The following is an 18,358-nucleotide window of genomic DNA, read 5'->3' on the forward strand; positions in this document are numbered from 1 at the left end:
GGTGGGGTGGGGGGGGGAGCCTTCTTTCCCGGGTAGGAGGGGTGGAGCAGAGGTGAGAGGGGGAGGAGGGAGACAGCAGGAGGGAGAGACAGAGGGGAGAAGGAGGGGGGTGAAGGGAAGGAAGACTTGTTTGGCTCTTACCTTCCTCCTCTTCCTCTGAGTCGCAGTAGCTCTTATCTTCGATGAAGCCGGAGCTGGCGGAGCTTCCGGTGCTGGCCACGCTCTCCAGGCGGCGCTTCATGAGTTCGCTCAGCTCGCAGCCCGACCCCGATGACACCGCCTTGCCATCCTGGCTCTGACCGGCGCACATACATCATGTTAAATGAGATGGGGTTCAATGCTGCTGCTGACATGCAAGGGGTTTTACTATATGGCTGTCAAAATATTCTCTCCCCGCTCACACTGCTGACAAGCGCATTACTAATCTGATGAGAAAGCAAGAACCTTGGAGCTTGTGACTCACCTTGTAGACAATGAAATCAGCTCTCTTGCTTCTCAAGTAGTTGGACAAGTTGCCATACTTGCAGAACTCCACTATCATCATCAATGGACCTGTGAAAATTGTGATTTTTTAAGATTATTTGTATGGTATTTCTGCTTTATTAGACAGTCCAGAGCAAAGAGAGATGCCCAGAAGAGTTAAAAAATTGACGAGCGATATCCTTTTTTTAGACTGAAACTAATTAACCATACCTGAATATCAATATCACTGAATTAAATATCAAAGCTTCCTGAATTGTTAAGCTCTCTCCTGGCTCACCTCCAGGCTTGGTGCAAGCTCCAAGCAGGTTGACCACATTCAGGTGATGGCCAATGTGGATCAGGATCTTCAGCTCCGACATCAGAGCTTTCCGCTCATTTGTCGTAGCTCCTCCTGTTACAACATAAATACACCCAATACGTATAAAGATGATGGAAAAATACACAAAACGTGTTCAGCATCGGTTAGTGTATCATTAAACACCCTGAGAGAAAGGATATTTTTTTTACTTTAAATTAGATTTTCATTTAAGCCCTTTAGTTTTGTTTAAAGATCACTCTGGCAGCTTTACGTTCATGTAAGTTTGGAATCCAAACTGCATAGACGAATAATAAGAAACAGATTTTCACTTGTATAAAGTACAGATGTAAGATAGCGAGACTTTCCCATTTAACCGAATAAGCACATCTCACAAGAACATTCAGTGAAGATTGTATACAAAGATAATGGCATGAAAAAAATCAAGTCAACATGGGAAACACAGGTCTGTTCTCATATTAAAAGATATTTTCATACACAGGAGGGCACAAGCTTCATATTACACATTAAAATAAATATTGAACACGCACACATGGAGTTAATATTTCGATAGCGGTGAACATTTTCCTTCCCCAGAATAGAACATCAAGTTTTCTTTTCAATTGTATCGGGGGTTGTGAACACCACAAGATCATGAGATCAGAGAGATGCCTGTTTTTCTAAAGCACGTTGCGTTGACTGCTGTTTAAAGTAATTAAATAAATATTTAACTTAAGTGGAACATTTTGCACCATGCATATCCCACAGGGGTTTGTGTGCAGTCAATCCCCCCATTTTGGTTCCTGGGTATTTGTGTTGATTTCACTTGTTTACTTTCATTTTAAGTACTCCAACCATCAAAACGTCATACAACTCATATAAAAAAACACATATAACACATAAAATAAGTAATAATAATAATAAAGTATGATAATGACTCAAAGATAATACTATTTTTTCCTGCCTCATACATTTCAATAAGTAATTTTGCCTTTGCAGTTTGCATGTATAGATAATGAGAGAGAAAAAAGCCTGAACACTAGTGACTGGATTACTGGTGCAGCTGAGTTGGCTGCTCATGATCTCATATTGATTTAAGTATGATAAAACAAAATAGAAACAGCAAAGAGAATCCTTTTTTCATGGTGGACATCCTCAAAGATAAATGTCAACACAACTGGGGGGAATTACTCACATTTAATCCCTGATTTTGATGCGCTTGAACAATGATGCAATGTCTTTGCTTTGAATTATGAAAATCAAGATTTAGTGCTTTATGTTGTTTTGAATATCGTAATATTTAGAAGCCAGAATCCAAAGCAGGCAGGGAGTCTCTAACCAAACCGCGGTCATTTTGAGGAGGCCTGCTGCTTTCCATTACGTCTGACCTAAGACCAAGAGCAGCCAGACAGCCTGTTTCTCTCTGACAGCCTGTGATTAATGCTGAGGCATGATAAATGCTATGACAGTGACCAATAGATCTAACCAACAGCCCTATTTTTCATCCACACTGAGATACATCATCCCACATAACCAACCACTGATAAGTCATTAGCTCTACAGTTTGCTTCTCCAACAGTGCAGAAAGCAAAGTTAGTTTGACCACATCAAACATAATGAAAGTAAAAGTAATGAGTCACTAGTCTTTCTAGCTTTTAATGTTTCCATTCTGATACGATGAATAGGGTTTGCTAGGAATATTTTGAGAGATTTTGGAATGGGGCTGTAAATAATTCCTCCTAAAATCAAGTCCGGATGCAGGGGAAAATAAGGACAACATGAACATATTTATTATTGCTCATTTTGTACTTGTACACTTTTGAACCCGGCATCACTTGCAGATCTTGGACAGTGTGAAGGACTAGGCTGTCATATCTGCATGCACTCAATCTCGTCATCAGGGACGGGGTTAGAGGTCTTAGCCTTTACCTCTAAATGCACTTTGTGAGGAACAGACATTGCATTCCTTGCTTTGAACCAATACTCCACACAAACATTAATTGCAGGCACATGTGCTGCTCTAGCTCATGAGTGTGTAATGTGCACAAGAAATAAATCCTCTGCTGAAATGACAGATAGCTGTTATTCATCTGCTACCCAGATAACAATAGATGTTGTGTTGTTAACGCTGGTCTGTCTCTTTGGAAAGGTGGACCTTTCTGTCCAGGATGAACCAGAGGGATCATGGGGGCAAACTGAGGTTATGTGAAAAAGAACCAGAGGGTTTTTGTCAACATACCTGCCTATTATTCTCCAACAATATGTTCATCAGAGTAATTTATGGAAACTCTAATTATGGTGTTAGCAATGTTGACACAGTACCTTTCAGCATTTTGACAGCAACAGTCTTGCAGGTTGAGAGCTTGTCAATCCCAAAGGCAGAAGCCTCCACCACTTTTCCGAAGGCTCCGTGGCCAAGAGTTTTGCCTGGCGGAGGAAGCAGGCATTTGGTAAGTGGGCCGGCATGAGAGTGCCCTGCCCCTGGGGGCAGTAAATCAGACTGGATCCCCTGTCAGTCGGCTATGAGTCTGTAATTAAAACAACCTGCTGGGGCTCTGACCACTCGGCCGTTTCTCCAGGGAATTTATGGTTCAGTTAAGACTGGATGACAGCGGCAGGTCGCTGATAAGTAATGGCCCTACACACCAGCTACAGAGAGGGGTGACACCTCTGCCATATACCATAATGTGGCTGTGTATGTTATGGACCAGGTCCCACACTTAAAGAGGAGCCTGGATTACAAGACAACCTCATTAAAAGCATATTAACCTATAATGTGCAGTATAGGGCAAGCGACTAACTGTGTCTGCAAGTTGGTGCCTTATCATAATGAATATGCTATACTGATGCTGAGAAGTGCTCACCTAGTCTCAGGCGGTCACGGGGAAACTCCCATTTGCTGCTGTCATACTGAAGAAGATCATTCTGCTCATCCAGCGGACACTCATCAGGGTCAATGATGATGGATGGGCCCATCTTATAGTGTGCTGGCTGCTGCAGGGGGTAGGATGAATATGAATTATGATAAACAAAATATCATATAACACAAACTTGGCATTAACTGATCTGTAACTACTGACAGTGTTACAAAGAATGTTCAAATTCTAATTTGTTTACTTGCATGGGTTGAAGGCACAAAAATGTTCTCCTCAGTGTTTGTTGCATGAGTGCATTATGTTCTCCTCTGAGGCACATACAGTACACACAAACATGAGGTCAGCACTTCTCAGTTGTGGAAATGTGGAAATCATAAACATCGCCTAAATTTACCCTCCCATTAAACTGCATTTCAAAGGAGGCATGAGTCAGTCCCTGCGTTCCATAAAATCATGAAAACCTAATGAGGTGGCATCAAGTTCCTGAAACAGGCCCCACAAGGATCTCACAAATGCCATGTCAGTCTTTCAACTGTTACCTTCTCACGCCTCGAGAAATGCTAATCTCATGCTGTGACTGAGAAAAAAGAAGTACGCAAGGCCTTACCTTCCTCAACTTGCGGATGAAGAGGATGAACATGAGCCAGAGGAAGGTGGCTGCAGCTAATGTGCACAACGGGATGATCACCTCAATGTTCGCTTTCCCTTCATCCCCTGAAAAGAGACAACTGCCATCAACCACCAGACTGTTTTGGTTAACTATCTTTGTGTAGTTTTCATGGTTTCAGAAATTGCCTTATTACTCTGTATTGCCAGGGATTTGCAGAGAAAATAATCTGTCCCCGAGTCATACTCTATTTGCGAATATAGTTTAAAAAGATCCTTGATTGTCGATTGAAGATGCTGAGATTCCTATTTCACATCTTTCTTATGTTTATTTGATTCCTCCTAAATTTTCTGTGACAGATTGTATACACGCTGCAAGTGGAAACACACTTCAGTGTTTATCCCTGGTTTGTTTGGGACATGCATACCGCACTTTTTCCTATAGTGTTTTCTTCCAAACACTGTTTTCCTAACCACCCATGTCGACATTCACTGTAAGCTCACATCCCCTGAATCTGCATGAATTTTCTTGTGGCTCTCATTTCATGTGACCCCTGACTAAACAGCCACAGCAGAACACAGACAGTGCCCAATGCCCATTGCTTGAATATCTTTGTAATGATGGAATGGATAATATTGACTCTGAGGTTGAACACTGAGGGACTTGAACTTCAGCTTAACAAGAATCTATTTAGGTGCCAGGACTTGGTTGAAAATGGTTCCATGACCAGACACCTTCATTTCCACCACCACTACCACACATTTACATGTAAATGTAATGGTGGAGGACACACACACACACACACACACACACACACACACACACACACAGAGAGAGAGAGAGAGAGAGAGAGAGAGAGAGAGAGAGAGAGAGAGAGAGAGAGAGCTACTCTCTTCCAGACTGTCATGTTTCCAGTCCCTTGGCTGTCGAAGCAGTGGATCTCTCTCCCCGCTACAGTCATTAGTGAACCTCTTAACACTCTGCAGAGGTCATGTCCTCTGGGTAAAGACCCTCAGCCAGAGCCTCCATCATAAAACCCACGAAAGAATTCACTTGGCATTCCTGGCAGCCACAGCTTCCCTCTCAGGGGAGACTTTTCATACTGAAGTCAGGCCAGGGCTATTTGTAGTGGTGACGAGAAAACATGGCCCATTCTGGCCAAGAGGGCCTCTGAGGGGTTTTGATTGGTCATGCAGTAAATGCTCTGGCTCTGCTGCTTGGACTGATGCTTGGTGTACTTGATGTGCTCAATGAACTGTGGCCAGATTGACTGTAGTACACATCAGGGCCTATTTTAAGAGTTCAAACTGACCAGTGAACTCAGTATACACTGAGAAATCAGTGGTGTAAGTATATTACAATGCTGATGTTTTGCAGTGATTAGGTTGCCATGCAGATGTAACACCTTAAGTTGCAGTGAAGAGTTCCGAGCGACTTACCAACCACGGTGACGACAGCACTGTTATTCACGGTTCCTTCAACATTGCGGGCCATACACTCGTACAAACCCTCATCATCTTTCTTCACCCTCCCAATGGTCAGATTCCCGTCATGTCCTAGTGTGATACCTGCAACATACAAGCTCTCATTCTGACTGATGTGATATATCATGAATTTCAGTATAGTGGCCTGTGCAGTTCAAAGTAGTGTGACACTAATACTGCCAAGGTTAGGGGTTTTATTCAACTCATGTGCATTGAAATAAAAGATGCTTTGGATAAAAACCTGCCAAATGGCACAAAACTGTGTTATGTACGATCACCCCCAATCTCCGTTTCCTTCTCCTCATTGTCATATACTAATCATAATCATGGCACATAGAGTACTAATGAATAACTCTCAGTGTTACCTGGGCCCTCCTTCACTTGAACGTCGTTCTTGTACCAGGTGAATGAGGGACGGGGAACTCCCAGGGCGAAGCAAGCCAGTGTCAGGGTGCTGCTGCTGTTCACATCCTGATTTGTCAGATTTTGACTCAGCCAGGGGCGTCTTCTTGCTGCACCAAGCAGAGACACGTAAGACTGTTTCTTTGCTGATCTGGCATGCCCAATTGGCGTATGACTACACTTCCGAATGATGACTAACTCATAAAGGAACATCCATCCGATTTCATAAGAGTAATACATGCTATTCTTGGAAATGGTGTTGCAATCACTGAGAAGTCCATAACTTGATTCTCTACAGTAGCATTGCCACTAGCTTCTCATATCCTCCTTTTACTTACCAACCACAGTAAGTGCAGAGGTTTTGAGCACAGCCTTCTTATTGAGGTGGTTGTTATTGGTGGTAGGTATTGCCCGGCACTGGTAACCTGTAGTGCTGTTTCTGGACACATTGCGCAGACTGAGAGAGAGGGAGATGGAGTAGCGGCTGAGCTGCAGGCCAGAGACATTGGAGGTGATTGTGTGATTCTGGAGATCGAACCACTGCAGGTCTGTGTAGAGGTAGCGAGTCGCCCGGCAGGTCAGAGTGATGTTATCCCCCTCTATGGCGGTCCGAGGCTGGATGGCGATCTGCTCAGAATGATCTACAGTGACAAGGCAGAGTAAAGAGATAAATCAGGATTCCCAAAAAGAGATGCTAAAACATCTTCCGTCCAGGAGATGCAGAAGATTATCTCCACGTTTGGGAGTTGCTATTGAATATGAATATACTTTATTATGCAGGAGTCCATGTTCATCTGTTTTACTAAGAGCCCACGCTTTTGTGGAGACAGACACGTATCCTGCTGGCCATGGCCATCCTATGTTGGACTGTAGTTCTGAACAGAAAGCTGCTCGTCGCGAGGCCAGGAATGTCAAATTTGCAGTTATTTCCTGTTTCATCACTGTTAATTGGAAGCACGTTGCCGGTGGACGGCATTGCTGATGGCGCTCCTGCAGTCGTCCAATAGGAGTCAAGCTGAGGCTGGGCCCCAGGGGAACCAGACTGTGCTTGTTTATTCAGAACGCTGGAAAGCATTCTGTGTTCCGTAAGAGAAGACAGCTGTTATTACAATTCCGTCCTCTTTTTTAGCAGCATTCCATCGTTCTCAGTCATCCACCTCTGGAATGGAGCCGCGTTCTTCTTGGGAATTCTCCCGTTCTGTGAGAGAAATGTTTGTCGCTTGGCATCCTCTCATGCCCTCAGTCACGCTGTCACCCACTTCCGCCCTTCTCCTACCCCAGTCTATTATCACTCTGCTTTTCAGGAGATGTGATTTACTTTTGTTTGCAACACGAACCCTGCTTGTGTGCAGTGACATCTTATCCCTACTGTTATTACATAACTGCCTCAATGAGTATTCATTTTGGGACCATTTGGAAATGCTCAGATGCACATAAAAAGTGATTTAGATAGCAGCAGGCTCATACAGAAAGAGGAATGACCTGCTGGCACCCGAGTTGGAGTGCGTTTATCCGTAGCTGTTTTTAAACGTGTGCCATTAGACTCTACCATATGGCTCAGGACATGTTTGCCTCTCTTCCGTCCTGAAGCCGTTCTGCTACAGTGGAAGATGGTTTCAATTAATGCCCCCCTCCGGTCTCTTTATTGCACAATACAATCTGCACATTCTTTCTCTGCTCTTGCGATTCATTACAGTGCATATGTGTAGATCATTTGAAAGAATCTAATGCATGGTACAGTGCGCCTGGCTGTTCAAATAAATCCCAGCAGAGTATTTCTCCTCGTAATTTCAATTAAATGTTGATATTTCAGCTGTCTTTCCATGTTGCATACTGTTGACCCACTTACCGTCTACGTAGAAAGGGATCCTCATTGTGCTGCTGCCAAGCTCATTGTGGGCCGCACAGAAGTAAAACCCCGTCACGTTTGCCACTCCTACCACCAGGGTACTCACAGTCTAATTGGGATGAATACGGCAATTGTTAGTGATTATTCAAAGCAGAATACCAGATGCTAAGATACGCAACAAATGCATAATAACACAACTCAGATTTCCACTGTGATTTAGTGTTTCTGTGTGATATGTCCTGAGGATTTCTATCGACATCGGAGCGGTTGGTTGCTCTTATAAGGTGGGTGAGGGGTCTGGACCGAGCCTGGCCTGCTTTATACTCTCCAGTGCTTCACATTAATGAAAGGATACATCTGGAGTTTTAAACCCCACTGTGTCTCCTTCAGACCCAGAGCCAGGTTTCCAAGTCATTTCCTGGAGAGCACTTCCAATGCCACACTCGATTTTGTCATCGCACCAGTAGAACACATTTTAATGGCTTAAATAGACATAATAATAAGAGAAACTTGGGTGAGGGCCAGATTGCATGGGGTTCTGTTTTGTGTTCAGAGTGACATCTGTTTTTCAGCGACATCAAAAGGAGTGTATGATGTGGGTGTATTGTCTGGGTGTACGCTGGTCTAAACTTCCTGGGCTTCTGGGGACTATTGTGCTGACTCTCAGAGACACAGCTTTGGCCATGAAACTGTCACATTTTCAGTGTCTCTGCATTTACAATGTGCACCGTGCAAACATGTTTCACGCTGTAAAAGTGTAGGTGTTAAACCTTACATCACATTGTCCACTTCACGCTGTTATGACATTTGTCAAAACACTGATGGAGTGGCCGCGCGGTGTTACGTTACGGCTATTGCTCACCATGATGTAACCCGAGCTTGAAAACAGTCATTTCAACAAGTGCGCGCAGTCCCTTAGTGGTGACCTGACCAGACGCACTGTGACCTCTGTGCCCATGCCTCCCCCCTGTATTTTGCTTCTATTATGACCCGGGCCAGTCCCCCTCTCTACCGGGCCTTGTGGGGAGCCCCTCGGAGGCCCGGCCCCGACCACTTTCTTGTTCATGGGTCGCAGCGATTTATGCGGGGTGACAGAGAGGAATTCACTCCCAACAAGTCCCTCTTCTTTCAAACTGTTGCTTGTTATCATTGACCCTTACTCCTCACCCTCATAAAGCACCAGCGTTTTGGCCACAAGTGCTTGTAAATAAGGAGTGCACCCCTATTTATGTCAGTCACATATTAGAGCTGATGCCTTGTGAATATGGCCAAAGTCAATTACTAGGTGTGCATACAATTGATACGATTCTGGATTCCATCAATTGTACTAAAGGAATCATAATAAATCACCTTTATAGTGAAGCAGCAGAAACAGTAAGATTTATTAGAATAGCACATACGTTTGGGTCACAAATATTTACTCTTACCTGTCAGATTCTTTCTCCTGTTGAAAACTTGTATGCCAGTGGATTTGTGCCCCAATTTGACCCAGCCTGCTGAAGCAGCTTTTTTTTTAACCTATTCCTATAGATAGACTTAATCAAGAGCAGGCCTCAACTGCTGTGCTAAAGTTTGTGGTGAGTGGTTTTAGTAACAAGCTCCCACAGGACATTTGCTGTAATGCCTGCACTCTCCTCATTGTATGGCATGTTTTGGGTTTGCATGTTTAGTAAGACAAAGTGACTGACTGGTAAATTTTAAATTGGTTCTTTAGCATTGATTTAGCAGAAAACAATAGTTTGAGGTGTGAGCTTATTAAGAAAGTCTGCAACAATACACAGGTGTGACTGAAAGAATATTTCCATCTGCTTTAATGTACTGTATTCATTATGAAAATCTTGCTTCAGTAATTACAGTTATAGTGAAACAGTGCTTATATCAAAATATAGATGACAAGAGCACAATTCCAATTGTTTTTCCATGTGTATAATGGCTCATCTTCACAGGTCAATGGCGCTAGGGGAGAATCTATAAAGGTTTGTTCTCATCTGGAGGAGCACGCATAGCTTAAGTCGTATAGCTATTGTGCTGTTTATGAGGTTTAGGAGTCCCAACAGTCCAAAAGATTCACTGATGTCAGAATAAAAGCTGTTTCTTTGGCAAGGCCCAGGCTGAGGCTGCAGCTGCTTCATTTACAGGCCTGCTCCACATCGAAGAAAAAAAACAGTGAATTGGGGGTGTATTTCACTCCAGCAGGGGGAAATGAACTGTGTCTGTCAGTTACGGGCCGGCATTTTAGGAGAGTAGGCCTGGATAGAGCAGAAACACTCTTTCTGGCAGAGGTTTTGCTCTCTATAGGGGCACCGTTCCAAAAGAAGTTGTTCAGATATGACGGTGTGTTAGTTCTATAGTCTATGTTATATATGTCTGCTAGTCATTATTCTCCCTGTATAAACAAAAAAGGGGAATTTCTTTTTAAATATATATATCTATCAATATAGTAAATGCCTTTCCAGATTAGCACATCATAGGCATGAAACAAAATGATTTTCCCATATTTAGGCAGTTACTTTTACCAGGAATAAATCCTAACTTTTTTTGGATGCAGAAATGAAGAACAAAAGTCATTTCTTCAAAAGCGAATACCAAGGGCCTTTTCATGGGTTTTGGTCACGGTTACATAAGTCTAAATTGATGCAGACAAAATGAATCATTTTAAATGCAGAGTAGTAACGCATCACTGCCAATAGGAGGAAAGTGGAGTGGATTTATGGGTTTCAGATGTTGAATCTGACTTTCAGAGGCTGGTCATGGAAGATTTCTGCTTCAGTTTGACCTATCTATTGGCTTCTCTCTATATCTCTCTAGATATTTTCTTGATCCAGTTCTCATATAAATCTTACTGTGAAGTTGAACAATGCTATTTGGAATACACATTTCACAATGAACAAGGAAAGCTAAAAGTGGCCTGTTTAAAAACCCAAATGGAAACAGTACGCATAAAGTTAGACCACATACCTTGTTCTTTCCTTTGACAAGTTCAGTCTTGTCGTTTATGCTCTTAATCCAGTTGTGGGAATAATTTCCCCTGTCATCAATCTGAACTGGGATTGGCGCAGTGTCTAAATTGCAACTGCAGGACAGAGAAAATGCAGCAAAATTGAACAATCAGAGTCATTTACAGTAAATGAGTAATTTACTGTCAACTGAGAAAATGTGTGTAGAAAAAGAGTGTGTATGTGTTGGACCTTGAACCATAAAACACATCAGAAAAAAAACAGACTTTCAGGTTGTTTTATTTGGTAACCTTTTCAACGGGAAGAACTTTGTAACCACATGATGTATTGTGGTCAGATAATATGACTACGATATACCACTCGAGACCTTCTTGTAATAGCCCTAATCCTGAGAGGTTGAGACTAGTTTAAGTGCCCATTACGACAGTCCTGGGTAGAGTCCAGGTCTGGGCCAGGCTGTCTGAGTTGTAAAAGCTAGAGAAAGCCTTGATTTGACCCCCACCCCCACCCCCCTTTTGCTGCCTGTGGTGGGGAACAATCAGCCTGATGAGAGGAGAGGCAGCGGAGGAAACGGCAGCGTGACAGGAAGGGCTGTGCTGTGCGTCACCTCGTACAGGAAACCCCCCCCCACGCTCTGGCCAGAGGAGATAAGCCTGATCCCTAGACCTTGGCGGGTCAACAAGGGACAGCTGATAACTTCTCAACCTGCTGATAAAGACAGACCCCCGTATTTCTGCCCCTCCACCCCTTGTTTCACCTCCCCCATCACAAGTATCCCTCACCTCTAAACCTTCCCCCGGACCCAGTGTTTCCCCTCCACTCCCAAGTCACTAAGATTTAGATGAGATGTGATCTTGAAGGGCTACATGTTGGATTTACACTGACAGGTACTTTAAGGGGTCGGAGCTGGATAAAACAAACATTTTGCACAATTGGCCTCCCACCAGGCTGCGGCTGTTCCTCTGTCTCATTAGCTGGTGAAAAAACAGTCCGCCACAGCCCGAGCGTTTAAGGGCCACTGTTCTGAGTGCCAGGCCTGATTATCTTTAGGCCCGCAGAAAGAGTCACTTTGACCCGACTAACCCCTCCGCTATTATTCCTATCACAAATTTGGCGCTTACAAGTGTTTTTTAAACGGCACTTTTATAAATAATGAACAGAGGCATTTGTCGAGCTGCACCATCTAACACGCAACATAATTTAGTCCCTTCATTGTGCTGTAGTCCGCTGTGTTGTTTTTGCTAGTGGTGTTGGGTCCTGATAACCCAAGGGTAATGGCCCATTGTTTTCCTGATCTTACGACTCGCAGGTCTCCTGCTGTCACTGACGAGCCAGAATCTCAGGGAATGTTCATCTTGTTTGTGGGTTCACTGACAGGCCGGTATTCATGCACAGTCACTCAGTTCTGTGCGGCTCTATAACAGCTTAGGGAGTCTGAGATTAATATATCTCCCCCCTGTCTCCACTTCTGCCTAGAGAGCCACTGACCACAAATGAGAGGGCAGTTCTCTGGGGCTGTGTTTCTTTGATTAATGTGCCATATTCTGGGCCGCAGTCAATCTAGTGAGTGTAGGTCTGTTTTAGCAGCGGGCTCCCCGGGCTGGGCTGGTGACTCTGGACCCTACACTTATAGTATAGTTAATACTGTGATGCTGTGTGTGTGTCTGTCTCTACAACTCCAGTATTGTAGCAGTATTTCAGTGTTTACCCTCCAACATAGCCATGCACTTTTCAAAGACATGACATAAAATGTACAGTGGTAGAGACACTGTTTGCCTGATTTACTATTTTGTTCAGCCAGAGAGACAAGAAAACACAGTAACAACAGTTTCCTTTACGGGAAGGAATGACTTCAGAAATTAAAGAATAACCATAATCAGCTTTTTCTCTTCTCTTGATGTAACTTCCAGTTTTGGGCAGCTGAAACTGGATTACTGCCATATGCAGTGATTAGATGACTAAGGAGAAATTCCACGTTCAGTGTAGTTTCACTACGTGGAAACTGGTGGTATATGATTAATTTTGCAACATATTATGTGAGGCATTTATAACTAAAGTGGTCCTATTGAATTTTACATTTTAGATCTTGAAAACAGGGAAAAGATTTTCAGGGACTAGACTCAGGTTACACAACACACAATAGCCTGTTTAGCAAAATGCAGAAAATCTAGTTCAAACGCTTTGTGGTTTTGAAGTTAGCAGGATGGTGACTCACTCAGTAAGTGTGAGGTTTGGGTGACACGGCTGCCAGAGCCAGCTGATGTGAGGCATGGGCAATCCGAAGGCAGTGCAGGTTAGCTGGTGCTGTTGGCCAGACATGTAGGGCTGCACGTCCACAGTGGCAAGCTCCTCCTCCGAAATAGTTGGCTTCACTGTAGGGGGTAGACGCGAGTAAATACGCACAGACACATAGACACACAGAGGAGAAAGACAGAGAGAGAGAGAGAGAGAGAGAGGGAACTGTTAGATCAACCATCGGCCATTCCAGCCCACCTCACTGTGGAATCTGATAATGTCTTTATAATGAGGGATGACAGTCATGATGGATAACCATGAAAAAGGTGCCATTGACACCAGTTGTCCTTTAGACACCATGTTGGAGAGGAATGGCAGGGTGATTGGCTAGCCCGGGGCTGTGGGTCAAACAGTGACCCTGCCTCTGGCCCAGATGTGGCCCATGCCCAGGTCAGTGGATCAGCCGTGTGGGAGAGCAGAGCAGCGCTGTAATCAACAACAGACAAAGATCCCTGTGCCACCTCAGCAGGAGGTGTTCCACATTTCCTAAATAATTCTCTCCAGTCTGAGCGGCTGAAGTAGTCGAAGCTACACACTGATATGGCTTGATATGACTCGACCCCCCCCCCCCCCCACCCACACACACACACACACACACACACACACACACACACTCCCCACACCACACACATCCATCGCGCAGAACATAAACTGGAGCACTGTGACAACTTCAAACAACTGATGAACGATGTTTAAAATAGTTCCCTAATTGATACCAGGAATCTCTTCAGTTTGTTTGTTTGTGTCTGTGCTTTTTTATTTTTTGTCAATCCAATAAATATACGTTTTGTGAAGCGGGACAGTCAAGGACCATAAATAAATCTTATACAAGCCAGAAGGGGGCTGATTTTTTTTACACTTCTGGCACGCTATTGGGATTCCTAGATAATGTGCAAAGAATGCAGTGAAAATAGCTTTTGCTCCCCCATAGCTTAGCTTCAAGTAACTGACATATGTGTTACTCTGCTGTGTTCTAACAGCAAGCAGACTGCACCGAAGTTTCCATCCAACACACTGAAACACTATCAAAGCCCACAAAATGTATGACCTCCAGTGTTGACAGTTATCAGTATTCTTGACATAGCCATCATAACAATGCATTATCTGCACACTCCTTGTTTTCCTCAAGCTGTATACATAATGTACAGGACAAGTTGTTTATATGGGCCGTACTGTATATACACATGGTGAGGATGCAAATAAATGCTGGGGACTAGGGGGGGTCTAGAGCGGCTGGAGTCTGCGTGCAGAATGGAGAGCCTGGGCCGTTTACACACTGCGCCAAGCCCCTTCAAAAGAGCCCCAATAATCAACAACAGCTGCCCCTGCTACGTCAATCCAGCCCTGGAATCAACAAGCCCCCAAATTCCTCTCATACTGGAGCTGCTACCTGCCGTCCAGCGCACTGGACTGAAGGGGCTGGAGGCTACAGCGTTGGGGCAGCCTCAGTCTAAAAAGCCGGGGCATTGCTTCATTTCCTTAGGATCAGCAGTCATTACCAGGACTATGGCAAGGGCTTACCGCGGACTACCAGAGTGTAGCTCAGATTGCTGGACAGGCCCTTCTTGTGGTTGCGCAGGTTTATGGTGAAGACCCCCGCGTGCTTCTGCTGCACATGTGTGATGATCAATTTGAAATCAGCCATCATGTAACAGGTGGAATTCTCCATGATAGGTACACCATCCTTATACCTGAAAATTGAAGAGATAGCAGAGGAATTTACGACACATAAACAATGATAACCAATGAAAAGAAAGCAGTTATAACAGCCATAGTGGACTTCTGCTGAGTGTACAGAGGATAAGCCCAGCAACTCTAGTGTGGCAATAACCCACACCTACCTACTGTACTTGTTATTGTAAACTGTCACATACCATGTTACTGCATCTGGTGGTGGCAGAGCAGTGATCCGGGGTTCAAACACTAGCCTCTTCTTACCCGTGTTGACAGTCACCCTATGAGAGCGCTCATGCTTATAGGAAATATTGAGGAATGGATGTTCTGAAACAACACAGCAGATCAATGAGAAAAAAACATTAGTATGCCGGTGGAAAAAGAACAATTAAAGTTATCATGACGTGGTTAAGGCAACTCTCAATAATAAATTGGGAAGAATAAATTGGGAAAAATTATGCATTCAGAATATTAAAGTTCATACAGTCATTCAACCTTTTTTGAACTATGGATGGACACACTGATAGCAAGCTCTCCTCATCAAGTGTGCCTTGAAAAAGTGCATAATCAAAGATTGCAGATCATAAAATGATAAAGAAAAAAAAGGTAAATTTGCTAAATTTGCCCACTAGCTAGTTAGGAGATTTGTGACACAATTCTTTAACTTCAGAGAAATTATTTTTTGGTGTTTTAAACGCACTGCCTGAACTTTAATTCAACCAAAACACACTCACCAAAGACAGTGACTCTGACTGAGGCATTCTTCTGTTTCAGGTGTTCAATCTCAGCAATGCAGTGGTAGACCCCCGTGTCCTCTGTAGTGATGTTTGACACCATTATAGACTTGCTCATCACCGTAACCCGAGCCGGGCTGTCCTTGGTCTTTAGCACAGAATGACTGCGATTCTCCTGGAGACACAGAATGGGACTGCCTGAGCAATAATCTCTACACACATCTTTTGACAGTTCCTTCATAAAAGAGTTTGACATGTACAGAACACATGCAGAACTGTGAACGGTATGACAGTCTTTCGCTGCCATTGGGAGGGATCCCGAACTTACAGTCCTCTTCGGAAACTCCCAGGTAAAGTTGATCCTTCCGTTAAAGGTGGTCTCTCCAGTACAGTTGAGGAAGAGGGTATCTCCCACCAACACTCGGACACGTGATGGGGTGATCTTTACATTCTTAAGAACATTACCTGTGAAATGGACACAAGAGAAATATAAGGCGACTGTGAAACGCTCGAGAACTAGAGGGATCTCTTTATTTCAGGAAGACAGCAGACTCACTCTGTCTCTGAGGGATGTATAGGGACTCAACCTCATGGCCGTTGACCTTGGTGACACAGATGAGGAAACTGTACATGGTGTAGGTGCCGTAGGGAATCCTAAAACCCACCATAGGATCCCATTCCTTGTTCTCAATAATCTTCTCTGATAAGGGGGGCAGCTGCATCTGGAGAAAGGTAAACAGAGGTGTCTGTCAGTACCCATGCATATTTGCTGATGCTTATGATGATGTGCTCATTAAAGACCACTGAGCCAGACAGATTGAAGTATAATGCAGCCAACTTAATTTGATAAGGAGCACATGCTCTGCTGGGCTCAGCTGGGGACAACCGTTTGCTAGAGTGGAGGTCTAATTGGTTTTTACAGTTTTGTGGAGTGTAACCTCTGCAATCATCCATGCAATAAAGCATGGAACACTGTTGACTCGGAAAGGGATGTACGTGCCTGGCCAAGTTCTGCTGCCGCTGTTTGTTCTCATGCCAAAGGTTGGGCTGGGAGAGGAGGCAAGGGAAGGGAAGGAAGGAAAGGAAGCAGGAAGGAGGAATGCCATAGATTTCCCACTGGCAGGAAGGTCACACAACCACTATCTGTGGCATCTGAGTCGGACGTGTTTGTCCCTAATAGGCGTTGTGACACATGGTCACATATCAACACCATGAATAGGACTAGAAAACAGCACAGACCTATGTTGTTGGAATGGAAACTTTGTCAACATGGCCTTCAAGCTGCTGAAGGACCAGAGTCTTGACTGACCACAGTCTAGCATTTGGTCTCAAGTTCTACTGGAAGATGCAAACAACATTGTGGAGGGCGTTGTTCTCCACTAATATCTTCTACTGATATCTAGAATCAAACGTTATTATCCTCAGGAGCATCATTTACCTATTGTTTCCTCTGATTGGACACATTGTGTACTGTTTTTTTTTTTACTGCATTTCCTGAGCATGATGTTTGTTAAAGAAAGGGAACTAAATTTAGAGTGACAATCTATTCTGAGAAAACACTCTTGGAGCACCTTCCTGCTCTTACAGGAAGCAGACAGGATGACTCCCTTCGCTGCCCCTGAGCTTCCCCCTGAGCGGCCACTGTCCCCTGTCTGTTTCCGTACGCTAGAGTCATTTAACACACAAAGGGTGTGAGAACCAATGAGATGCCTTAAGAACAGAGTCCCTGTGTTTATTATGGATTTTCTTTTTTACAAACGTCACAAGTAAGGATGCCTTGACACCACTGTGACGTTAATGGGCGATCTCTCCCACAGACCAAGAACTGTGGAGGCAAGAACATTTTCCAATGTGATTTACTCAAATTCCATCCAACAAGGCCTATAACGGTGTTGAAAGTTAATCACCTTGTTAATACATATATATCAAAACTACAGTAAAGCATATTCATAACAACCTTACAGGTATATGTTAATGTATAATGATTGACGTTCATATATGCTAATGCCTTACCGCTTTCAGTGTTACGACAGTGTCAGGAGAGGAAGTCCTGCAGGGGACGACGAGGGTGGTCTCATGCCTGTATATACCCAGGATGTAGGGTGTAGGATGATGGAGCTCCACAAATGGGTGCAGGGGATCTGAGGAACAAATTTGAAATAGAAAAAATAAACAAATAAATAAATAAAATACAAAATAGGTCAGTCAGAAACTGCATTTCAAAGCAGATGTGCCCCCAGATATTTTTCCCACTGGGATAACCATGTTTTGTAGCGAATTTACAGCAGTTGCTCAAAGGTAAGCGGGGTGAAAAATGTTTTTTACGCCAAAGCTGTGTTTTTCGGTGCAATTGAATCAAGGCAACGTCAGGCCATCCCACACAGAGATCAAATAAAATCTCCCGGAGCAGCTCATTCTCATTCTCACTGGGTAGAGCAACAGAGAGCAGATAGAGCAATCAGACTTGTGGTCTGCTCCTACTGGGCAGCCAGACATCACACGGCTGCTGTGGGAACTTCACGGCTAGACAAATAGTGAGTGATTTGTGTGAGGTCAAGCAGTATTGGTGCGATAAAGGGACTATTATTTGAAAAACAAACATGGAAAATGATCTAATAAACAGTTGAAGGGCTTTGCAAAGAGTGAGTTAGACTAAACACAGGGGCAACAGACTGCAGATACCCAGGGGAAGCAGGCGACTT

General features: G+C 43.9%; 1 protein-coding gene across 1 annotated transcript in view; it reads right to left on the minus strand.

Annotated features, from left to right (window-relative positions):
• Positions 1–18,358, minus strand: part of kdrl (kinase insert domain receptor like) — a 47,655-nt gene that overhangs the window by 17,743 nt on the left and 11,554 nt on the right. Inside the window, exons 4-21 of the mRNA XM_071917085.2 lie at positions 17,670–17,797; positions 16,213–16,378; positions 15,985–16,121; positions 15,657–15,831; positions 15,123–15,249; positions 14,770–14,939; positions 13,169–13,325; positions 10,955–11,069; positions 7,997–8,105; positions 6,486–6,788; positions 6,111–6,257; positions 5,701–5,829; positions 4,262–4,368; positions 3,643–3,772; positions 3,101–3,205; positions 761–874; positions 464–552; positions 142–295 (exon numbers count right to left, since the gene is read on the minus strand). Coding sequence (XP_071773186.1) covers positions 142–295; positions 464–552; positions 761–874; positions 3,101–3,205; positions 3,643–3,772; positions 4,262–4,368; positions 5,701–5,829; positions 6,111–6,257; positions 6,486–6,788; positions 7,997–8,105; positions 10,955–11,069; positions 13,169–13,325; positions 14,770–14,939; positions 15,123–15,249; positions 15,657–15,831; positions 15,985–16,121; positions 16,213–16,378; positions 17,670–17,797 — 2,562 coding nt within the window. The remainder of the gene's footprint in view (positions 1–141; positions 296–463; positions 553–760; positions 875–3,100; positions 3,206–3,642; positions 3,773–4,261; positions 4,369–5,700; positions 5,830–6,110; positions 6,258–6,485; positions 6,789–7,996; positions 8,106–10,954; positions 11,070–13,168; positions 13,326–14,769; positions 14,940–15,122; positions 15,250–15,656; positions 15,832–15,984; positions 16,122–16,212; positions 16,379–17,669; positions 17,798–18,358) is intronic.

This window comes from Centroberyx gerrardi, chromosome 16 (assembly GCF_048128805.1).
Source record: "Centroberyx gerrardi isolate f3 chromosome 16, fCenGer3.hap1.cur.20231027, whole genome shotgun sequence".
Lineage (NCBI taxonomy): Eukaryota > Metazoa > Chordata > Actinopteri > Beryciformes > Berycidae > Centroberyx > Centroberyx gerrardi.